Below are 24922 nucleotides of genomic sequence, written 5' to 3'. Positions count from 1 at the left end.
TAAGGTATATAGAACAACACGTCGGTAAAATACTCCATGACATTGAGACTAAAGGCATCTTCAAGGAGGAAACTGCACTTTCCAAACAAGTGGAAGAAGAGGTCAACAGATGGGAATACATGAAACTGAGAAGCCTCTACACCTCAAAAGAAATAGTGCCCAGGATACAAAAGCCACCCACCGAGTGGGAGAAACTATTCACCCAACACCCATCAGATTAGGGGCTAATATCCAAAATATACAGGGCACTGACAGAACTTTACAAGAAAAAAACAAACAAACATCTAATCCCATCAAAAAATGGGAAGAAGAAATGAACAGACACTTTGATAAAAAGAAATACAAATGGTCAAAAGGCACATAAAAAATGCTCCTCATCACTAATCATCAGGAAGATGCAAATCAAAGCAACAATGAGATACCATCTCACACCACAGAGATTGGCACACATCACAAAGAACGAGAACAATCAGTGCTGGCGGGGATGTGGAGAGAAAGGAACTCTTATCCACTGCTGGTGGGAATGCCGTCTAGTCCAACCTCTATGGAAAGTGATATGGAGATTCCTCCAAAATCCGGAAATTGAGCTCCCATTCGACCCAGCTATTCCACTCCTAGGGATATACCCTAAGAACACAAGAAAACAAGTCAAAAACCCCTTCCTCAAACCTATATTTATTGCAGCACTATTCAGAATAGCTAGGCTCTGGAAACAACCAAGATGCCCTTCAACAGATGAATGGCTAAAGAAACTGTAGTACATATACACAATATGTATATTATGAATATACATAATATGAATATTATGCAGCCATCAGGAGAGATGAAGTCATGAAATTTTCCTATACATGGATGTACATGGAATCTATCATGCTGAGTGAAATAAGTCAGAGGGGGAGAGAGAGAGAGACGCAGAATAGTCTCACTCATCTATGGGTTTTAAGAAAAATAAAAGTCACTTTTGCAACAATCCTCAGAGACAATGAGAGGAGGTCTGGAACTTCCAGCTCACTTCATGAAACTCACCACAAAGAGTGTGAATGCAGTTATAGAAATAACTACACAGAGAACTACCATAACCATGTGAATGAATGAGGGAACTGGAAAGCCTGTCTGGAGTACAAGGTGGGGGTGGGGTGGGATGGAGGGAGATTTGGGACATTGGTGGTGGGAATGTTGCACTGGTAAAGGGGGTATTCTTTACATGATGAAAACCTAATCATAATAGAATTTTTAATCAAGATGTTTAAATAAAGGAAAAAGAAATTAAAAAATTTAAAAACAAAATAAATTTACTACATACAAACGAAATAAATTTAAAAATCGCCAAAATAAAATGGGGAGGCTAAGTAGGAAAAAGTGTCTTCTGTTCCTGGCTAGTGAAGCTGGGGGAAGCTGACAATCTCATGTGCCACCCTAGTCAGACACTCGGAGGTTCCTCCTCTAGGGCAGCAGGACAGACTTAGTTGTGTCCCCTCCTCCACCTCTTCCCCCTGAAATATTTGTTTTAAAATGCAGACTCTTTTGAAAGCCAAAAAAGCCTTAGGAATGTTTGTGTACCTAAAAGTCCATCTTAAGCCCTCCTTTAACATTTGTTTTCCTTCTGCCCTTTAAGCCAAGCAGTACCTTGCCTTGTGTGAGGTTTGCACACCACAGGCAAATTCTGGTTGGCAAAACATTACCGTGTGTGCTTTTCCTTTCTTCAAAGGTTAAATTTAAGTTCTGAGAGTTGTTAAAAAATAGAAAGAAAGAAAGAATAGTAAGTTTGTCCAGAAACGGGTGACAAATAATAGGTCAGGATAATAGCAAAGTCTGGATGGCAGGACTTGCTTAAGAGATAGGGTCTGGGAGGAGAGCGATCCAGGCCCTTTGTATTTCTTTAATGGACCAAATGCGCCACATGAAACAGAACCTGTACTAGCATCTCTACATTTTGATCAGGGTGATCTAAAGCCTGCTTCCTTGGATGCATTTGCTTCCCCCTCTGTTCGGTGGTAACCAATTGAAGCTATAAGCAGGATTGTTCTGTATGTAAACATTTCTATGGGATTATTATGTTACTGACCCTACCCTGATGGGTGATTGTGCCCTACCCTAGGGTGTGACCTGGCATTCTGCTCCCACCCTAGGTACCTGATTCTGCTCGCACCATTGGGTGGTACCTGATTCTGGGGTATAAAAGCAAGGGTCTGTGGAAGGCAGGGGCTTTTTTCCTGGGGCTAATTCTGGGGCTTTTTGGCTTCAGCCTCTTCCACAGAATAAAGCTGTTACCTTCAGAAGCCTGACTGCCTGTTAGCTTTATACCCGCTGCATTCACCTCAGAACCATCGACTGAACAGGGTAGCAGATGCGTGGTCCGAGCTGGAGGAGAAAGGCCTCATCTTCCATCCGTACATCAGTCAACCCCATCAAGGGCAGTATTGCAACACAGGATGTCATTGGGTTTGCCTCACTCTTGGAGCAAGTACAGCCCACATTCCTTTCTTTCTACACACTTTTGGTTGACAGAATCCTTACTGTGTGCAGCTGACCCTGAACTCAGGGTACAAATAACAGTTTCTAGGAATTTATGATCATGTTCAGGTTGGAAAGTGAGTCAAGCCAGTCACTAAGCAGCAAGAGAGGTGACAAGTTTATGTGAAGAAGAGGTAGACACTTTGGGGGCTATGCAGAGAATCTCTGAAGAGCCACGTGAAGTTGGATAAAAGCTGGTCACCTGCGGATGATGGAGGCCCTAAAGCTCACATTAACTGCCAACACTGAAGTATGAACACAGGTGTAGGAAGAGTCCTTGGGCCTAAGGTGGTCACCTGAGTCCCCCCAGTTAGAGGTTTCCTGGCAGCCAGGCTAAGGTCTGGCCTTTGGGAGTGATGGCCTTTACTAGAGAATAAATAGTGCAGCTCGTCTCTTTCTTGTCCATTAGTCACCTTCTAAGAAGTGAAAGCAAGACACCCTAGTGATATACCTCAAGTGATAGAGAATACTGTCAAGTTTAAGGCCCAGAATTCAATCCTCAGGACCATTTTCTTCCACCCGGCTTAGAACACTTGAACACCAGCCAGCTAAGGGCTATTCTCTTATACTCTCCATTCTGCCCATCTTCTCCTGTTCCCCTACCACTCTTGATTTTTCCACCCTCGCACCTGTGCTGGCCTTCATTGCCTCCTGTACCCATGACAATCCCCTCACCCATTCTCCAGTCACACAGATTCTCTCTATTCTAGCCCTCAATGCATCCCTTTTCTCTTCAGTACTATTTCTTCCCACAACCTTTGATCTCTTCTACCAGCTTCCAGCACTCCCTAATCCTCCAGTGTAGACACGCTTTTCCCTCCAAGAAGAAGACCCTTTGTATCAGAAACCCCAAGTTAACACCTGCTTATCCTCATACATTCTTTCTATCTTCTTTTAGCCTCTGTTCCCAGGAATTTGAGACCTCACCCTAGAAGCTCCTGTTTTTGTCTCCTCTCTTTTGGAGTACCACCTCCCTATGAGAACATTATGCTTTTACATTTATTTTTTATTTGTTTATTTATTTATTTATTTATTTATTTATTTATTTTGGTTTTTGGGTCACACCCGGCGGTGCTCAGGGGTTACTCCTGGCTCTCTGCTCAGAATTAGCTCCTGGCAGGCACGGGGGACCATATGGGACACCGGGATTTGAACCAACCACCTTTGGTCCTGGATTGACTGCTTGCAAGGCAAACGCCACTGTGCTATCTCTCCGGGCCCACATTTATTTAATTTTAGTAATCTACTTTGTTTCTTCCATGAATGTCAAAGAAATGATAGGTCGATGGAATTAGTAACAATAAGGGGCTTTTCAGAAACATTGCATTTCTCCCAGTCAACCAGAAAATAGTCGCATGAAGTATGAGGTACAGACTCATATGTTCTGCAAAGGGTCCCAATGTGGATCAATCATGCACAGTCTTTTGTGATTAATTCCACAGTCAAGTGATGTATTTTGAAAAACTGGTGATAGTTTCATTAACATAAGGCTGACTTTGTTCTCCAAACTCCATATCAGGAGGTTGGAGGGATGAGGGGCCACTAGAACTGGCTTGTTTAGATAACACAGAATGAAGTCTCAATGTCACCAGTGGCAACAGGGTTCTATTGAATCTTGACCCCCATTTTATAAACTCAAGATAGGACAGCAAAATAAAAAGATTTGTTCAAGACAGACTCTGATTCTAGGGCGTACATTCAAAACCAGTCTGCTCTTTCCTGAGGCCAGAAAGAAGTTTCCAGAAAGTAGCGGGAAGAGGTCAGAAGGAGGTTTTGCTAGGTCTCACTTTGCAGGTCTGGAGAGAAATAGGGAAAGTTTTGTGAGAAGACAGCATGCCAGGAAATCAGTATTTGAAATAAAGGTAGCTTGGCATCTTCTGTTTTAAAAAACTTCATAAACACAGGCTACAATAGAGGCAATTTCAAAATTTCTGAAACTTGGGTCAGCAAAATAGTATAAGGCCTTGCACGTGGCCAACCCAGGTTTCATCTCCGGCATCTCCTAAGGCTCCCTGAACATCAGTATAATTAACTCCTGAGTGCAGAACCAGGAGTAACACCTGAGTATTTCTGGGTGTGGCACAATCCCCCAATACATAAAAATTTCTGGGATGATCTACATTAAGTACCATCAAGAAGGAAACTAAAGCTGTTTTATTCATTCTTACTGCACAAATTTCAAGAAATGTTTTAATATTCAATTCAATCCTTTCCTTTTTCTCTCTCTCACTAGTTCTGAAAAATAAGTATAGCCATAAATATGCAGCATGCAGAAAGCTGGCTTTTCCTATAGCTAACAGAAACCTTGGGGAGTAATTGAAATAACTTGGCACAGGTTCAGGTTACAAGCTGCATAATAGAAAAAGAAAATCTACAGTGAAGAAAAGCAACAGTGAATAGGATGAGGAACTGGAGAATAAAATCAGTACATTAAATAATGAGTAATTTTAGAAGCCTTCTTTCCCCCAAAAAATGCTTTCAAAAATGCATCCTTAGAAAAATAGACATATACCCAGAGAAGTTACACAAGATAACTGGGCATTTCTAAGAAATGCAACATGAAAGAAAATAGGGAAATGATCCTACCCCTACTCATTAGACAAAGTCTGACAGAAACAGCAGGTTTAGATCAAGATTTGACACTTATTTTCCCCTGATGAGGATCTTTGTTCCTCTACTCCCATCTCTTTCTGTTTTTTCATCTCCAGAATCTGAGTTTTATAGATACGATGTCAAGACAACCTACCATACAAGGAAAATAACACTTAATAGAAATCAAACTGATGTCTTTTTCTTTCTTTTGAAAATTTTTTTTTACCAAAGATTGGTGCATTCAATGTAGGTGCAAAGTGTTGTTGATGTAAAGCATCTATCTGAATTAGGGGAGAGAGAAAAAGCTGCGTTGCAAGCAAGCAGAGGGAACAGCCTTGCCTTTGCAAATAACTATGGTTCCTGCCTTCCCCCTCATAGGTGTATCCTAGGATTATGAAAGTTTCTCAGACTGTCCTTTTACTTCTATTTAAAAAATAATTTTCTTATTTGAGCACTATGGTTACAGAAATGTTCATAGTTGGGTTTCAGTCATAGAACGTATACTTCCCTACACCAGTGCAACTTTCTTGCCACCAATGTCCCCCATTTCTCTCCTCTCCCAGCCCCTACCTGTCTTGGGATCAGACATTTTATTTCTCTCTCTCACTATTATTGTCATGAAAATTGTTAGTGCAGTTAGTGTTCTAACTCAATTGCGCTCACCACTCTTTGTGGCAAGCCTCATATCAAGGGCGGGTCCTCTTAGCCCTCATCTCTATTGTCTCTGGATATTATTTCCATCCTGTTCTTTATTTTTCTTATATTCCACAGATGAGTGAGACTATTCTATGTCTATCCTCTTCTGCTGACTCAGTTAACTCAGCATAATAGCCTTTATGTCCATCATGTATAAGCAAATTTTATGATGTCATTTTTCCTAATGGCTTCATTTTTTTCCATTGTGTAGATGTATCAGTTTTTTTTTAGCCACTCATTCATTGTGGGGTACCTGGGTTGTTTACAAATTCTGGCTATGACTGACATAGGAGTACAAAGGACATTTTTGTATTGCGTTTTTGTGTTACTAGGGTATATCCCTCGGAGTGGTACTACTGGATCATGCGAGAGCCTTATTTCCATTTTTTTTTGAGGAATATTTATATTGTTTCTCAGAAAGCTGAACTAGATGACATTCTCACCAGCAGTGAATGACAGTTCTTTCCTTCCCACATTCCTGCCAGCACTGGTTGTTCTTGTTCTTTTTAAAATGTTTTTATTGAGACCATTGTGAAATACAAGTCTTTCACAGTTGTATTTCAGGAAAATGTTCTTGTTCTTTGTGATATGTGTCTGTTTCTGTGTTGTGAGATGGCACCTCATTATTGTTTTGATTTGCATCTCCCTGATAATTAGTGATGTGGAGAATATTTTTATGTGCCTTTTGGCCATTTGTATTTATTCTTTGAGGAAATGTCTGTTCATTTCTTCTCCCCATTTTTGATGGCGTTAGAATTTTTCTTGTTGAGTTCTGTCATTACCTTGTATATCTTAAATATTCACCCCTTATCTGATGAATATTGGTTCAATAGTTTCTCTCATTCTGTGGATAGCCTTTTATTCTAATTATCATTTCCTTTAAAGTTCAGAAGCTTCTCAGCTTAATATAGTCCCATCTGTTTATCTCTGCTTCTACTTATTTGGAGAGTGATCTTTGCTCCTTGAAGATGCCTTTAGTTTAAATGTCATGGAGTTTACTGCCTATTTTTCTTCTATATACCTTATAGTTTCAGGTCTAATATTAAGGTCTTTAATTTATATTGATTTGATCTTTGTGCATGATGTTAAAGAGAGGTATTAGTTAGATTTTTTGCTTGTGGCTGACCAGTTTTCCCAACGTTACTTATTGAAGAGGTTTTCATTGCTCTGATTTATGTTTCTTGTCCCTTTATCAAAGATTAATTGATCATATGTCTAGGGGTCATTCTCTGAATAATCAAGTCTATTCCATTGATTTGAGGTATGTCTTCATTCCAATACCGAGCTATTTTAATGACTATCGCTTTGTAGTACAGTCACAATAAAAACACTCAATAAGTTGAGAATGGAAGGAACTTTCCTCAATATAGTCAATGCCACTTATCACAAGCCAATATTATATTAGCAAATATTTACTAAAAACTGAAAACCTTTCCTCTAACATCTTTCACAAGATGAGGCTACCCGCTTTCACAAATCCTATTCAACATAGTACTGGATGTACTTGCCAAAGCAATCAGGCAAGAAAAAGATATCAAGGGCATCCAGACAGAAAAGGAAGAAGTTAAGCTCTCACTATTTGCAGTTGACATGATATTATATTTGTAAAATTCTAAACACTGTAGCAAAAAGCTTCTAGAAACAATAGTTTTGTATAGCAAGGTGGAAGGCAACAAAATTAACTCACAGAACTCATATACAAATAATGATAGAGAAGAAATAGACCTTAAAACCTATCTCATTCACAATAGTGCCACAACAACTCAAGTACCTTGGAGTCAACTTAATAAAGAGTTGAATGATCATACCAAAAACAAACAAACAAACAAACAAACAAACCCATTAAACACTGCTTTAAGGACACAAGAAAATGGAAACATATATCTGCTCATGAATTGGAGACTTAACATAATTAAAATGGCAATATTCCCCAAAGCATTGTATAGATTTAATGCAATTAATCTAAGGATTCCATGACTTTTTTTCAAATAAGTGGATCAAACACTCTTGAAATTTATTTGTAGCAATAACTCCCACAAATAACTAAAATAATCCTTAGGAAAAAGAAGATTGGAGGCATCACTTTACCCAACTTTAAATTTTACTTGGTTTCTTTCTAAAAGTTAACACAAAAAAAAAAATGATGGGACAGCACACTTTCACCTATAATTTATAAAGCATGATTTTCCTCTCTCAATCTTTTTTTAAATCTATATAGCTACTTTTTTCTTTTATATTATGTTTTAAAAGATGCTATTTCTACATTTATGTCATAATGTTTCCTTTGGTTCTGGTTTGTCTTGTTTTTTGTAAATAAAATAAAGATGGGGGCCGGGCGGTGGCGCTGGAGGTAAGGTGCCTGCCTTGCCTGCGCTAGCCTAGGACGGACCGCGGTTCGATCCCCCAGCGTCCCATATGGTCCCCCAAGAAGCCAGGAGCAACTTCTGAGCGCATAGCCAGGAGTAACCCTGAGCGTCACAGGTGTGGCCCAAAAACCAAAAAAAAAAAAAAAATAAAAAAAAAAAATAAAGATGGTCCTACCCAAAAATGTTTGAGGCCAGGGCTGCACCCTACAATGCTTAACCAAGAAATGCAGTTTTACTTGGGGTAGGAGGTTCTGTGTGGGAATTTCCTCCCCCAACTTCTTGTTTATGTCACCTAAGTGATCAGAACTGCCCATACCTGGAATGGGTAGGTAAAGGAGTCTGCCTGGGGGGAAAGAGGGAATAAGGAGAGTTAGAGAGAGAAGGGAGAGACAGCAAGGAAGTCTGGAGAGCAGCTAAAAGAGAACAGAGGGAGGTGGGATCATAGAGCATCAGAAAAGAGTCTGCTTATCTTAGAAGCCATATGACATAGTGGTTAGGGCCTTGTAATAAAGCTAGATTTCTCCTGAGACTTTATATAACTACTTTGTGAATTTCTCCACCATCACCCTGCAACCTTCTGACTCACCAGGCTGTAGGGGCTGCAGGAGCCAAGCTGAGTCAAAAAAGGCCTCACAGTCCCCCTACCAACACTAGGACTCCTTAATTTACATTTAAAAAACAGTGCTGGTTATAGGGGGCAGCAAGGTTGGGAGGAAATGGCCCTTGGGATTAAACTTTCAGCCTTAAACTTGACAGTATTCTATATCACTTGAGGTATCTCACTAGCTGTCACTTCTTAGAACTGCCTAGTAAGAACACTGGTCTTTATCTGTATGTTTTTGTACTAAAATGTATTATAGAAAAGATTTTATATGAGTAAGCACTTATAATATTAAATTTTTCCTATATTGCTAGATTCTTCACCTTTAGGAGCTCCAAGTGTTTTCCTCACTGCATAGGGAAAGTGCAACAAGGTTATCTTGTCGCTATATGCTTCATGACCAGACTTAATGATAAATTACTCCTCCTCTGGTGGTTCTGTACCTATGCAGAGGTTAGACTTCTCTTTCAACAGATAGTGCATTCATAGATCAATACTCATGCTGTATTCATGTGTGTCTGAGTGGAATGAGACCAGCTGTGTCCAAATTTGGCTCTGCAGATGAATCTTTGTGATTTGGTACTCAGTCCTTGGTCTTTCTATGCCTCTATTTTTTAACCTGCAACTAATTATTGTTATATTTTGACAGATTTGATATTGGATTGTAATTAACATGTGCACTATGATTTTTTCTTCATTTTCCCTCCCTCATCCCCCAGAGTTATAGCTATCAGTAGTTTCCTAGGACTAAAAAAAGAAAGAAATAGTAATAATCATTGCCTTATTTTTGTGGATAAAATTAGCTAAAATATTTTACAAAAACTTATTAACATTTGACAGGAGATAAATAAATAGCAGCTTTTACTTTATTAGTTAAAATCTATATTGTTCTTTGATGGACATAACATTTATTCTGTAATAAATATGTTAGTAGTAGAGAATACATTTAGAAACAAAAATTGTATTTACAGACTTCTACTGCTTGGGAAATTCCTCAGTAGTATTTAATCAGAGGTGGCACAGGGATGTAAATATAGTTAACTTTGTATGCTAAATCTAATCTGTGGATGGTACTTGTCAGGTGAATGGGGGCTGCACACAGGAGTGACATGGCTGCTTAGTAATATCCTCCACAGGCTTAGGAAGAGGGAGAGTTAACACACAACACACACATATACAACATATGTTGTATATATACACAAAAAAGTGTGTTCAACACACTTTACGAAACATTGTCTGACAATTATTAGATACAAGTTTATTATTGGAGTTTTATCGAACTCCTGTAGTAGTGTGTTGTATTAAGTATTAATTATATAGTCCTAGAGGTGCATGGATAGTGAGGCCTTTCTCGACCGGCCCAGCGCCTGACAGTTCTGTAGATATCAAGGTGAAGGTGAAGAAATGACCCAGAGGTAGTCAGTTGAAGTTTTAGGAGACATCCAGCTTTATTAAGGCCCTAACCGCTATGTGCATATTTCACATGGCTTCTAAGCTAACCAGCCTCTCTGCACCCAATCTGTGTCTCTGCTCTACCTGTTGCGTCTTCCTATCTGCTGCTTCTGGCTCTCCCTGCGCCCAGGCAACCCCTTAAATTACCAACCACACACCCCTCCCAGCTGTGGGAGGGTCTTCCTTTCCAGGTGAGATAGGCAGGAAGTTAGGGGAGGAGTAACAGTAGTGGACAGCTATGGCTGAAAGATGGAGTCTACTTCTTACCCTCCAGGTCCCTTGTATGGCAAGCTGAAAGCCCTAAAGGCACTGATGTCCTGGGAATTTTAAGAAGCTGATGGAGATCAAGAAGTTTTCATCACACTCCAAAACCACAGTCATTTACTTTTGGGATTTCATCGACAAACCTTTCACTCTTTTTTGTAAGATTCTAACTCAGTAAAAATGTGGGCAGCTTTACACCGTAGAAGTGAGGGAGTTTGTACAATGACCTTAATGTTGCTTAGCCCTTCCTATTCAAATATTCCCTTAGGCTGGCCTCCTGAGGCCATGTGATCTATACCTTATTCTTTTTAGAACTTGACTACTAGATTAATATCCTGCTCCTTGGCCTATGCCATGATGAAATTTTGCTCTTGTTCTAGGCCATATATGAAAGACTTGGAGTTCAAGGTTTCTGTCTCAGAAATGGCAATGGTGTTGGGACTGAAGAATGTTCATTTCATTCCAAGATCCTTATTACATAACTTTCAGCTTTTGTGGTTTTCATGAAGTAAGATTATTTTTTGTTTGTTTTTGGGCCACATCTGGCTGTGCTCAGGAGTTATTCTGTGCTCTGTGCTCAGAAATCATTTCAGGCAGACTTGGGGGACCATATGGGATGCTGGGAATTGAATTTGGGTTTGTCCTGGGTTGGCCACATGCAAGGCAAATGCCCAACTACTGTGCTATCTCGCTGGCCCCTATTTCTCATTTTTATATACCAAAGTTACTGAGGGGAAAACTATATGTGTTGAGTTTCTGTGCAAATCTTATCCCCTTAAAGCTGGAGTCGGAGTAAAAGCACTGTAGGAAATTCTTCCTGATCACAGTGCTTTGCATGGTGTCAGATTTTTCCCTTGTGTCATGCTTCTTACTCTGCTGACCCTTCCAGCCAACCTGTACTAGTAGACAGGGTGAAGTAAAATTAATCATGAGAGGCAGATAGATGAAGGTACAAGCAGAAAACTACATACCATTTCTTGCAATGTTCTGGTAATCTCTGTGATTGCAGCGATTTCTTTCCCTTAAACGTAGATAGATAGACTTTTCTTTAATTCTGAAACACATAAAATATTTTATTATATTTAATGTCATATATTATAATGTAAAAGAAACATTATAAGGTGTATATATTTTTATTATGCTATTTTAAAAATGGTAAATACTAGCTCAAAAAACAAATCTCTATAGGTATATTTTCTTTGAAAGTCAATGCATTATAGAGTTGTTATCAGAAAATTATCCTAATAGATGGATTTATACAGCTATAAAAAATCTGCCCTATTTATCAGTAGGGCAAGATCTGGGCTGGAAAGATAGTACATGGGTTAAGATTCTTGCCTAGCATGTGAAGCCTTGATCTCTGCCAGGTATGACCCCTGAGCACATGGTAGGACTTAAACACCACCTGGTGTGATTCAACTTTTCCCTCAGATATGGTAATATCATTTTATTATTTTTGTGGTGGGAAGAACTCCAAAATGATCCCTTTTGAGTAACTTTTTTTTTTTATCAAGAACTGCTGTCTTTTGATCAATGTTTCTTTGCTGATTTTGTTGTTTTGAATCTGACTCTGTTCCTTTTTTCCCTTCTGTTGCCATACAAAAGTGACAGACATTCTGCTCTTCTGATCTCTTATGTCCACGACAATAAAAGTTTGAAAGGACTTGTGACTTTCCAGAATGATGACAACATCACCAAACTCTTTTACAGCTGAGAATGGCCATTGAACTATGTTCTGGACAATGAGATGACTAGAGAACTTCCAATAACAATTTCTGGAGGGTGTTTCTCAGAAAACCATTGAAAATAACCTTAGTAAATATTAATATTTTCAGACTACCCGCATTCTTTCTGAAGTCTGAGAAAACTGATAGAATTTCTTAATTCTATTGTTTTACAAGCAATCTTTTAGTAGGGATATTTGTTTTGTTTTCCTTCCCTCCCTCCCTCCCTCCCTCCCTCCCTCCCTCCCTCCCTCCCTCCCTCCCTCCCTCCTTCCTTCCTTCCTTCCTTCCTTCCTTCCTTCCTCCCTCCCTCTCTCCCTCCCTCCCTCCCCTTCCCCCTCCCTCCCTCCCTCCCCCTCCCTCCCTTCCCCCCTCCCTCCCTCCCTCCTCCCTCCCTCCCTCTCTCCCCCCTCCCTCCCTCCCTTCCTCCCTCCCTTCCTCCCTCCCTCCCTCCCCCCTCCCCTCCCTCCCTCTCTCCCCCCTCCCTCCCTCCCTTCCTCCCTCCCTTCCTCCCTCCCTCCCTCCCTCCCCCCTCCCTCCCTCCCTTCCTCCCTCCCTTCCTCCCTCCCTCCCTCCCCCCTCCCTCCCTCCCTCCCTCCCTCCCTCCCTCCCTCCCTCCCTCCTCCTTCCTTCCTTCCTTCCTTCCTTCCTTCCTTCCTTCCTTCCTTCCTTCCTTCCTTCCTCCTTTCCTACATTGAATAGTGCTCAGAGTTTTCATCTAGCTCTGAACTCAGGAATAATTGGAAGTACTTGTGGAGTCAGGGGTAGGTCCTGAGTTGACTGTGTGCAAATGCTCTTTCCATTGTACTAGCTCTTTGATCTCCTCTCTTTTTTTTTAAAAAAAAATAAATATAACCTTTCATGTAGTTACAAAATAAAAGTTATTAACTTTTGTACTACTTATTGATCCCTTATGTATTATAACTTAAGTATCTAGTTATATTGGAAAACAGAAAAGACAACGAAAGACCAAATCCCCATGCTGTTGGTATTCTAGAAGAAGAGAAAACAGCAATCGTGAAACATTACAAATATTCAACTAAGAGAGTGATAGTGCTATGGAAAAAAAGGAGGTAGGAGTCTGGGATTAAGTGGTTGGAGCAAGTTTTATAAAAAACTAAATTTTAACAGGATCAAGGCAGAGAGTTTTATAGAACCAAGTAGTTCATTTGTATTTATTTATGGCTTGAGGTAAGAAACAATCTCACTTTTCCCACCACTTCACTTTCTACAGCTCCCAGAAACTACTAATCTTAATCTTTGTTGTGAAAGTCTTTTGCTATTTTTCTAATATATGCATCTATGTATTTGGAAGGGAGTTGCCAGAGATCTGGGTGTGATTCTTGGCTAAGTAGGTTGTATGGTTGAATGCTGAGGCCTGAGGACAATGCAGTGTTGCTGAGTCCTTCCTATGTGGCAGAGGCTGGTAGAACTACTGGTTGTGATGTTCCGGTGCCCACATAGTGCTGGGGATAAGGCCAGACTCCACCTATGTCAGATATCCTGTTAGATATTTCCAGTCCAAAATAACATACCTTGACAGGTTATTTTCTAATTTTTAAAGATCAAAATGATTATTGCAGTATCACATTATGTAAGTTTCTAGCAAGCATCATTCAAATTGACATGAATACATATTACATTAAGCCAGTGCTTCTCAATTATTTTCTGTCATGCCCCCCTAGGAAGAAGAAAACATTTTTGACGCCCCCCTCGTGCGACTGTAAATAGTATCTTTATTTAAAAAAACTTTAACCTGCAAAAAAAATATATAAAATAATTTGAGATGATTTTTTAATCAAAGGTGATGTCTGGATTAATGGCTACAATGAGCACGTTTTGCAATGCATAGCTTTTCGAAGCAGGGTTTGAAGCAGGACACAGCAACTCTGAGCTCTAGAGATATACAGAGACAGAAACATGGGGCTTAGCTTGTTAGAACAGTGTTTGCTGAGGTCAAACATGCCCCCTTTACAGAGCCTCATGTCCCCCCTGGGGGGCGCGCCCCACTATTTGAGAACCACTGCATTAAGCCTAACAGCTAAAGTCCAATTTCAGTGTTCTACACTGTTCCATTTTTCCAACTCCTTTTTTTAAATATAATTTTTATTTTAATTATAGTGGCTTACATATCGTTCACAGTAATATTCCAGGTACATATTTACATTGAATCAGGGGAATTCCCACCACCGAATTGTCATCCCACAACCGCTCCCATCCTGCCTCCTATATCCTCCACTGTCCCCCCCAGGGGATGCTAGAATGCGTGGTCCCTTCTGTGTCTAGTTTATTTCTTAGTGATTTTATAACTGTTTGGTCTTGGTGCCTCCATTACTGCCCTCTCTAATTGTGAGGCGGGACTAGAAAGTTCAAGTTATGTGGTTTTGTTTGAGGAAGAGAAAGGTAATATAATGGGGTAAAAATCAACTACGCCGACTATGAGCAAGTCTAGAGCTCTCATCCTTGGTTTGCTGGACGAAGGGGAAAAGAAGAAGGTGAAATACCACAACAGTTCATAAAGAGGAATCAAATAAGATATCCAGTGAGCACTGCAGCAATAAAAATATTCACCACATAGTTGCCATGGTCTTGAGATAGGAACCATAGGTGCAAAGAGGAAGAAGAGAAAAGAAAGAAAAAGCAAATATATAATTTAAAAAATGGACAACTACTTCAATATTTACCCCAAAACAAAGAAATCGACAAAAACTAGATAAAAAATAATAAAAAATAAAAAAGAAGAATTATTTAGTGTTTTTGCCCCCCCTCCCGCATAGGCACAGTAAATATTGGGGTCATCCGAAACGGGAATCCCCTTGGCCTAAAAGATACAGGGTTTCATGGGATTATCTATAGATTCCTTTCACGTTCATTTACTCTCCCCTTGGTGTTTTTGTGTTGTATGGAAGACTTCTGCTCCGATCTGGATGATAAAAACAGACCTCTAAATCTAGAGGTCTCAGTCTGTGCAAAGGTCAAGGAGTGGAACTTATGATGAAGACTTTCTTTGTGATTTTAGAAGTTCTGTTTCCTCGATGTCATGTTAATCTGTCTTCTGTGGTTAGTGGTCTTGGCCCTTGCGCTGAACCTCGGATGGAGCCTCGGATATCGTCTTTCATTATGTTTCCAGAAGACACATTCAGTTACAATTGCCTCAGTCAGGACTCTGGAATTAGAGGTCATGATTGTTGTGCAGGATGTAGACCAAACCCTCGACTAGGGTTTTCTTGTTGGCCCCAGAATACATACTGCCCGGTCATGGTTCTATCAGCCGGTCATCTGTAGATCACGTTCTTGGCTTTTGCACAGCCCATAGTGTGGTAAGTCTTCTGATTTTGTTTTATCATTAGTTGGTAAGGTAGGATAACCTGTTCTTATGTCCATTTGTTCCCAATTTCCTCATTGTCAGGATATCATATTAGAACTGGCACATGCTGGAGATCGAGTAGTATTCAGGATGTCCCAGATGAACTTTGGTTCCTGTGGCTGTTGTGAAGAACTGTGTTGATTCTATGTCTGGGTTTCAGGATTCAAGTCTGGACGTTCAGTGTATAATCTTCTGGCATCTAAGATGGATCCACATGACATATTTTCAAGGTGGGAGATTCCCCTGTATTGTAAATAAGTATGAGTTCTTATCCCTAGTAGACAAGAGCTTGTTATATACGTGGGATTTACCCTTTTTTTAGTGTGCCTTTGCGGGAAGAAATGGTGCTTCATTATATTGTCGGTGCATTTGGGGGTGAAAAGAACAGAGAAACAAGTCACACACCCAAAAAACATAAAAATAGGAATAAAAATATATATTTGCTCACATATGTATAGTGAAAAATGATTGTAAGTAAAATGAAATAAAAATAAAGAGGTAGTGTTATACAGGTCTTATACTTATGATGGAAGTATAGGTTTCCCCATTGTCTTATGAGATTTTCTTGTGGGGTGTGGGTTCCCAGGAACCTTTTCATCACACACCCTGCCTTTCCTGAAATTTGAGGGGGGGTCTTGTGTAAAGTTCTTGCATTGGGAGTCCTTTTAGGGCCAAGTCCGGTATCCAGCAACAGTCCATGTCAGGATAAGTTGGTAGGGAGAGTCACACAGCATGAGTCAGTAGGGGTGTTGGTTGTCTTTTTCTGCCGGGAACGAGGTGTGGGTTTGAGTGGATGTCCCTTCGCTCGGGTGCTGGGTACTGGTTTGTTGGGGTAGGAGGTCAGTCTTGATGCCTAATAGATTAAGAACTAAAGGTGAAGAGTTTTAATAAATTGGAAAATCTGGATGTGATTGAGGGGTGAAGAGGTAGTTGGATTCCTGGAAGGGGATAGGGAAGATTATTTGGAAGGGGCAGAAAGGAAGAAAGGGGAAAATAGATTAAATAGGGAAAAGAAAAAAAAAGGAAGAGGGATTAGTGAGAAGAGAGGTGAAAAGAGCGGGGGCATGTCATTTTGCTTGAATATGTTCGATGAGTAGGCCCCATAGTATAAGTCTGCTGGTCACCGTTGCTGCTTCGGTGGTCTGGCTGGTCAGATGCTTCAAGTCCTAAAAGAAGGTATGCCCTAGAGATAAAGGGTGGTTAAAAAGTTTTGTCCAGACAATTTTGTAACGCAACCTGGGTATGGTATCTTGTGTGGCTTAGCTCTGAGATGCCAATTTAGGTTGTCCATCCTTTGTATCCAAGAACGCATGTGGACAGAAAAGCTAAGAGATTACTTTAAATATATTAAACTTAAGGCATTAACACCTATTATTTTGAAATACTCGGTTGTAGTCAGTGATTTCTCGTGGTATTCTTTACCTGTAACCTTGTATAAGATCCCTAAGAGATTATTATGAGCCTTTGCAGTAACAGGCTGATTACATGCCATTCACTCTATGCTGCTGTTTCTGCAGTTGCTGGTTTCTTTATGATTTAATGTGTGGTCGAGAGTTTATGATGTTCCTCTTTCATGTGTTTTGGGCACTTCTGCCCAGTATATGTGTGGTATTACAGTGTTTGGAGTTTCTACCTTGTTAAGTCCTGTTATTTGATCTTTGAATATTAGTTGTATATATGGTTTAGTTTCTAGGTGCTTCAGAATAATGCTATCATTCTGTGATTATTTTTCATCTTCTGACTTACTTCGTTTAACAAAAAATGTTCTAGGTCCACCCATGTTGCAGCAAAGTCTGTGATTGAATCACTTCTTACTGCCATGTAGTATTCTATTGTGTATAGATACCACATCTTAATGATACACTCATCTGTTGTTGGGCATCGAGGTTGGTTCCAAGATTTGGCTATTATACTGAGTGCTGTGATAAATAGTGGTGTGCACACATATTTTGGGATGAATGTCCTTCTGGCTTGGGGGTAGATACCCAGGAGAGCAATTGCTGGGTCAAATGGCGGGTCAAACGGCAGCTCAATTCTGAGTCCCTTGAGCACTCTCCAGACTGTTTTCTATAGGAGTTGGACTAGGGGGCATTCCCAACAGCAGTGGATGAAAGTGCCTTTTATAGCACAACTGCCAACAGAGATTGTTTCTATTATTTTTGATGTGAGCCATCCTCACTGGTGTAAGGTGTACCTCATTGTTGTCTTGATTTGGATTTCCCTAATGATGAGTGGAGGTGAACATGTTTTCATGTGTTTGTTAACCATCTTTCTATCTTTGGTGAAGTGTCTTTTCATTTCATCTCCCCATTTTTTATGGCTTTATTTGGTTTTGTGGAGCTCATTTTTCTGAGTGCTTTGTATATTCTGAATATCAGCCCTTTATCAGACATGTTGAGTGAAAAGATTTTTTTCCCATTTAGTTAACTGTCTTCTTGCAGAAGCTTTTTAGTTTGGTGTAGTCCCATTTGTTTATGTTTGATGCTAAAGTTCTTGCCATTGGCAATCTATCATCAAAGACTTTTTTGATCTATAGGTCTTCAAGTGTTCCGCCTGTTTTTTTTTTAATCAATAAACTTTGTGGTTTTGGGTATGATTTCAAGGTCTTTGTTCCATTTTGAATTGAAATTTTTTTTATATAGGGTGAGGTATGGGTCAATTTTCAATTTCTTACAGGTGGTTTTCCAGTTGTACCAACACCATTTGTTGAAAAGACTTTCTTTGTCCCATTTCAAGTTCTTGGCTCTTTTGTCAAATATTAGTTGACTTTATGTTTGGGGCTTTATGTCTGGAAATTCTATTCTAACCCACTGGTCTGAGGTTCTGTCTTTGTACCAGTACCATGTCGTTTTGATCACTATGGCTTTATAGTATAGCTTCAGGTTAGGTAGCAAGATACCACCCAGCTTCTTGTTTTTTAGTATGTGTTTGGCTATCTTGGGTCTTTTGTGGTTCCAGATGAATTTTATGATTGATTGTTCTAAGTCTTTAAAGAATGATGTCTGAATTTGGATGGGGATTGCATTAAATCTATATAGGAGTTTGGGTAGGATGGTCATTTTGACTATATTGATTCTACTACCCATGAGCATGGGATGTTCTTCCATTTCCTTAGATCCTCTTCAATTTCTTTCTGAAGTATTTTGAAGTTTCCCTGGTATAAGTCCTTCACTTCCCTTGCAAGGTTGATCCCTAGGTATTTAATATTTTTTGTTACTATTTTAAATGGAATTGAATTCTTAATCTCTCTCTCTCCTCTACTTCATTATTTGTGTAGAGAAATACTACTATCTTTTGTGTATTCACTTTGTAGCCAGCCACTTTGCAGTATTGGTTAATTATTTCTAAAAGTTTTACTGTGGACTCTCTAGGGTTTTCTATGTATATCATTATATCATCTGCAAAGAGGGATAATTTGAGTTCCTCTTTCCTAATTTGGATTCCTTTGATTCCTTTCTCTTGTCAGATTGCTATTGCTAGGACTTCTAAGATTATATTGAATAAGAGTAGAGAGAGTGGACAGCCTTGCCTAGTTCCTGACCTTAGTGGAAATGCTTTCAGTTTTTCGCCATTGAGGATAATGTTGGCTGTGGGCTTTTCATAGATAGCTGTAACTATCTTGAGGAAGGTTCCTTCTAACCCTATTTTGCTGAGTGCTTTCAACATGAATGGGTGTTGAATTTTGTCAAACGCCTTCTCTGCATCAATTAATATGATCATGTGGTTTTTGTTTTTCTTGTTGATGTGGTGTATAATGTTGATTGATTTATGTATGTTGAACCAACCTTGCATCCCTGGGATAAAACCCACTTGGTCATGGTGTATAATCTTTCTGATGTAGGGCTGGATTCGGTTTGCTAAAATTTTGTTGAGAATTTTTGTATCTATGTTCATTAGGGAGATTGGTCTGTAGTTTTCTTTCTTGGTGCTGTCCTTGCCGTCTTTGAGAATGAGTGTGATTTTAGCCTCATAAAAGGAGTTGGGAAGGGTTCCTGTCATTTCTATGGTTTGGAAGAGCCTGTGGATCAATGGTAGTAAGTCTTCTTGGAATGTTTGATAGAATTCATCTGTAAAACCATATGGACCTGGACTTTTGTTCTTAGGGAGTTTCTTAATTACATCTTTGATTTCCTCTGAAGTGATTGACCTGTTTAGATTTTCTAGATATTCTAGAAAGGATTCAAGATTCCAGTCTTGGTAGCTGGTATTTTTCCAGGAATCTGTCGATTTCTGCTGGGTATGACCTCATAATATGCTGTATTTCTTGGGGTTCTGTTGTAATCTCTCCCCTTTCATTTGTGATCTCATTAATTTGGGTGATTATTCTCTCTCTCTCTTTTTTTTGTGAGTCTTGCCAGTGGTTTTTCTATCTTGCTTATTTTTTCAAAAAACCAACACCTGGACTCATTGACTTTTTGTATTGTTTTCTTGGTTTCTATGTTGTTTATTTCTGCTCTGGTTTTTATTATTTCTTGACTTCTCGTTGTGATTGGATTTCTTTGCTGCAGTTGTTCCAGTTCCTTAAGGTGAGCCTTTAAATTGTTGACTTTGTTATTTTCCTCTTTTCCGACATAAGCCTGTATTGCTATGAGTTTCCCCCTAATTACTGCTTTCGCTGTGTCCCAAAAGTTTTGACAAGTTGTCTCTTCAGTATCGTTTGTCTCAAGGAATCTTTTTATTTCTTCCTTGAGTTGCTTTTTGATCCAACTGTTGTTGAGTAGCATGTTGTTTAATCTCCAGGTGTTTGATTTTCTCCATTGTTTCTTCTTACAATCAATTTTGACCTCTGTTGCATAGTAATCTGATAGGGTGCTTCTGATGTTCCTTACACTTGTGGTTTTATATAAGTTAGATTTATATCCTAAGGCATGGTCTATTCTGGAGAAGGTTCCATGTGGGCTTGAGAAGAATATATATTCTGCTTTTTGGGGGTGAGGGCCCTATATAAGTCTACTAGCCCTAGATCTTCTAAGTTTTCATTTAGGGCTCTTATTACTTTGCTATTTTTCTGCCTGCTGGATCTATCCAGTGGTGATAGTGGAGTATTGAGATCCCCTACTACTATCACATTTCCCTTCATGTGTTTCTCCAGGTTTGTGAGTAATTGCCTCACATATTTTTCTGAGTCTACATTAGGTGCATAAATATTGACCAGGGTTAGTACTTCTTGATCTATTGTTCCCCTGATCAGTATGTAGTGACCTTCCTTGTCTCTGATCACTTTCTTGAGGTTGAATGCAATTTGGTCTGATATTAGGAGGACTGTCCCTGTCTTTTTTGTTTTTCATTGGCCTGAATAATTGATTTCCATCCTTTTATTCTAAGTCTGTGCCTGTCCTGCATTAATAGATGTGTTTCTTGCAAGCAGTAGAAGTCCGATTTATGTTTTCTAATCCAGTTTTTTAGTATATGTCTTTTAATGGGAAAGTTTAGACCATTAACATTTAGGGAGATTATTGACAGAGAGGGCTGTTGTGTAGTTGTGTTGTGTAGGGTTGCTGTTGTTACAATCAGGGATTTGGATTGTGTAATTCGTCTCTGAGTAGGTCATTTAAAATTGGTTTTGTTTGCGCAAATATAGCTAGATCATTTTTATTTGAGAATGTTTTTAGTCTTCCTTCCCATATGAATGAGAGTTTTGCTGGGTATTGGACCCTAGGTTGGAAATTTCTTTCATTCAGTCGTTTAAATATGTCATTCCACTGTCTTCTTGCTTGAATTGTTTCAAATGGGATATCTGGTTTGATTCTTATGTGCCTTCCTTTGTACTTGAGGTTTTTCTCCCTTATGACTTTTAAGAGTTCATCTTTCTCTCTCTTTTTTTTTTTTCATTTGGATTACTATATGTCTTGGTGTTGGCTTATTAGGGTCTATTTTATTAGGGACTTTTTTTACTTCCTGGAATTGCATTGAGGTCTCTTTCCAGAGGGTTGGAAAATTTTCTGCTATTATTTTCCTGACCACTTGTTCTTCCCCTTTTCCTGTTTCCTCCCCATTGGGTATACCTACAATTCTTAGATTATTTCTTTTGTCTTTGTTTATTAAGTACTGGACTTTCTCTTCCAGTGCTTTGCCTTTTATTTCCTTGTTGGTTTCCTGGACGGTTTTTGATTGCAGTTTTTCTTCGAGTTGTTTTATATGCTTTTCCAGCTGTGAGATTCTGCTCGTATAGCTTTTTACATTATTTACTATTTCCTTAAATTCCATTTGTATGGAATTTCTCATGTTCTGTAGCAGTTCTTCTCTTAGTTGGTTGATTTTTTTCATCCATGGTTTTCTTGTACTCACTGGCTAGTGCTTCTTTCATTTTATGTACCATGATTTGCATATCTTTTTTCATGGCTGTTTTCAGATCTTCATCTCTTGGATCTGTTCATTTTGGTGGACTTGGAAACTTGTTTGTGTGTCCTTCCATATATCCAGATGTTAGGGTCTTCCTTAGTTAACCCATATTTCTTTGCAATTCTTGGTGTTGCCTGGTTTGCAGTGCCTTTTGATTAGAGTGCACTTTTGCCACCTGCCTTGTTTGATATAGGTATTTCTTGTTTGTTTGGTATTTTGCTTCCAATTTTATGGGCTCTTAATTATTTAAGAAATTTGGGTGTTGGGGCCGGGCGGTGGCGCTAAAGGTAAGGTGCCTGCCTTGCCTGCGCTAACCTTGGACGGACCGCGGTTCGATCCCCCGGTGTCCCATATTGTCCCCCAAGCCAGGAGCAACTTCTGAGCACATAGCCAGGAGTAACCCCTGAGCGTTACTGGGTGTGGCCCAAAAACCAAAAAAAAAAAAAAAAAAAAAAAAAAAAAAGAAATTTGGGTGTTAGGTCTGAGTAGGCTAAACCTATATGTTGTGTTAGGCTATATTCGTGCGAACACGATAGCGTTTGTGCGGTTCGTGGGGTTGGCGTGGGTGGGTGGAGCTTCCCTACCTGAAGCAGGCAGGGAAAACCAGGCAGGAGTGGGCTAGCGCTGTTCGCATCCATTTTTCCAACTCCTTTTGTCCTTCCCTTCTAGTGACCACCAATTGGTTTTATATCTCATTTTTTGTTTTATTTATTTAGTTCATCAGTATTCCATATATGAGTGAAATCACATAATGCTTGCTTAACATATTTTTAAATAAACAATTTAAAAACTCTCATTATTTGTGAGCTGCCTACTCTGAAGAGGAGAGATTTAGTTATATACAACTGAAAAAAATGATGTTTGTTTCTCTTCCCTTGAAAACTTTATTTCCAAAACTGCCTTTTGTTTCTTTTCTTAAATTTTAAGTACTTATCAAGTTACCTTCAAATATTTTATAGCTATTTGAACTGTCAAAAGGCATCAGTCTATCATCAGTCTATCAGATAGTTAGTCTTTTTCATCTTTCATCAGGAGAAAGAAATTTCTTCTGCTGCCTCTTGACTTTTTCATCTGCACTAGTAGGCCACTCATTTTGTTCTGCAGATGAGCAGATATCCCTGGAGGTCCCTTTTCCATCACTCTATTTCTCAAAAGTATATTATTTTTAATGGAAGATAATTGAAAATATTACTAATATTAATTTTAAAGCATTTGTATATGTGAATGTACTTTCAATTTTTGACTTAATTACTATTGATGAGATGAAAGGTGGGTCCAGAAACATAGTTTGTACTATAAGTAGAAATATAGAGGGAAAAACTGGGAACATTGGTGGAGTATAGTGGTCATTGGTGAAGGGTTTAGAGTTGGAACTGAAACTAATAATAAATATCTTTGTAATTTTGTCATGGTGATTAACTTAAAAAACAATATAAATAGTATTAACAGGATTTTTTGGGGGGGACCACACCCATTGATGCTCAGGGGTTACTCCTGGCTATGTGCTCAGAAATTGCTCCTGGCTTGAAGGAACCATATGGGATGCCAGGGGATCGAACTGTGTCCAGTCTGTCCTAGATGCAATCAAGGCATCTGCCTTACCTCTAGCGCCACCACTCCAGCCCCAAAGAATTTATTAAGGAAGATTTTCAAGTAGAGGTATAAAACCTTCTCTCTTGGTCCCCGAAGTTTCAAGGTGTTTTAGACATGACTACCAATGGCAGGAAAAATAATGTTGTTACTTAACTTTCTAATTATTTTTAGGAAAAGGGAGTTCTGGTGCTTCTAATTGCTATATAATGATATATCTAATGGATTTCTGTCATAGGCAATTGTTTTGTTAAATAGGAGGAATTCTGAACACAATGAATCAAATTCCTTCTAAATTACAAATAGGAGAGAAGAAATAAATCTCTAAGACTACCAGAATTTATGTCTCATTTATTAATGTGGCAGATTATAGATGGCTCTCAAGATTGTTCATTATCTTTTACATACATACCCTTGATTTTACCTGGGCTCTGATCACTTTCTTATATTTGTTTTGGATTACATCTTCTGGTACTCAGGCATACTTCTGGCTCTACTCACAGGGATCACTCCTGGATAGGCTTAGGGCACCAGGAACTGAATATAGGCCAATTGCATGTAAGGCAAATGTACCTGCTGTACTATTGCTCCAGCTCCAAGGCTGCAAGTGCTTTGAAAATAGGATTTGATAGAAATGACGCAGTTACTCTGATCTGGTTATAAAACACCTAGCTAATTTAGACCCAGATCAATCACATAAGAATCTTAATCACCTCGCTTGAGTATCATGTGAAAAGGCACACCATGGAAGAAACCAATATGTTCTTCAGCAGGTGAGTGGGTAGTCTAACCATGGTGCATGTAGAATATTATTCAACAACAAACTAAGATAAAGAATCCAGGAAAAGATAGAAAAAATAAGTGTATATAATCAAATGGAAGAAGTCTATTATGGCTATCATATGGCTATTGATACTAACTATATATTATTCTGGAAGAGACAAGGTCATGAATATAATAAAAAGATCAGTGGTTGGGGCCAGAGAAATAGCATGGAAGTAAGGTGTTTGCCTTGTATGCAGAAGGATGGTGATTCAATTCCCAGCATTCCAGATGGTACCTGAAGCATGCCAGGAGGAATTTCTGAGTATAGAGCTAGGAGTAACCGCTGAGCACTAAGTGCTGTTTTGGTGTGGCCCCAAAACAAAAAATTAAAAATAAAAGAGATCAGTGGTTGTCAGAAAATTGGGGAGAAGAATTGGCTGTTTAAAAAGTGAGCTCAATGGGGGTCAGAGCAGTGACACAAGTGATAGGGTGTCTGCCTTGCACTCGCTAACCTAGGATGATCACGATTCAATCGATCCCCTGGCGTCCTATCTTATGGTTCTCCCAAGCCAGGAGCGATTTCTGAGAGCATAGTCAGGAGTAACCCCTGAGTGTCACCGGGTGTGGACCCCCAAATAAACAAAACAAA

At 39.2% G+C, this 24922-nt stretch overlaps 1 protein-coding gene across 1 annotated transcript in view; it reads right to left on the bottom strand.

Moving 5' to 3' along the window:
• AOAH (acyloxyacyl hydrolase) overlaps nt 1-24922 on the bottom strand; it is a 280216-nt gene that overhangs the window by 82543 nt on the left and 172751 nt on the right. Inside the window, exon 13 of the mRNA XM_049781733.1 lies at nt 11457-11539. Within this exon, the coding sequence (XP_049637690.1) occupies nt 11457-11539 (83 nt within the window). The remainder of the gene's footprint in view (nt 1-11456; nt 11540-24922) is intronic.

The sequence above is a fragment of the Suncus etruscus genome, chromosome 10 (genome assembly GCF_024139225.1).
Source record: "Suncus etruscus isolate mSunEtr1 chromosome 10, mSunEtr1.pri.cur, whole genome shotgun sequence".
In the NCBI taxonomy this organism is placed as follows: Eukaryota; Metazoa; Chordata; class Mammalia; order Eulipotyphla; family Soricidae; genus Suncus; species Suncus etruscus.
Note: the sequence above shows the minus strand (reverse complement) of the source record. Positions and strands in the feature narration are given on the sequence as shown.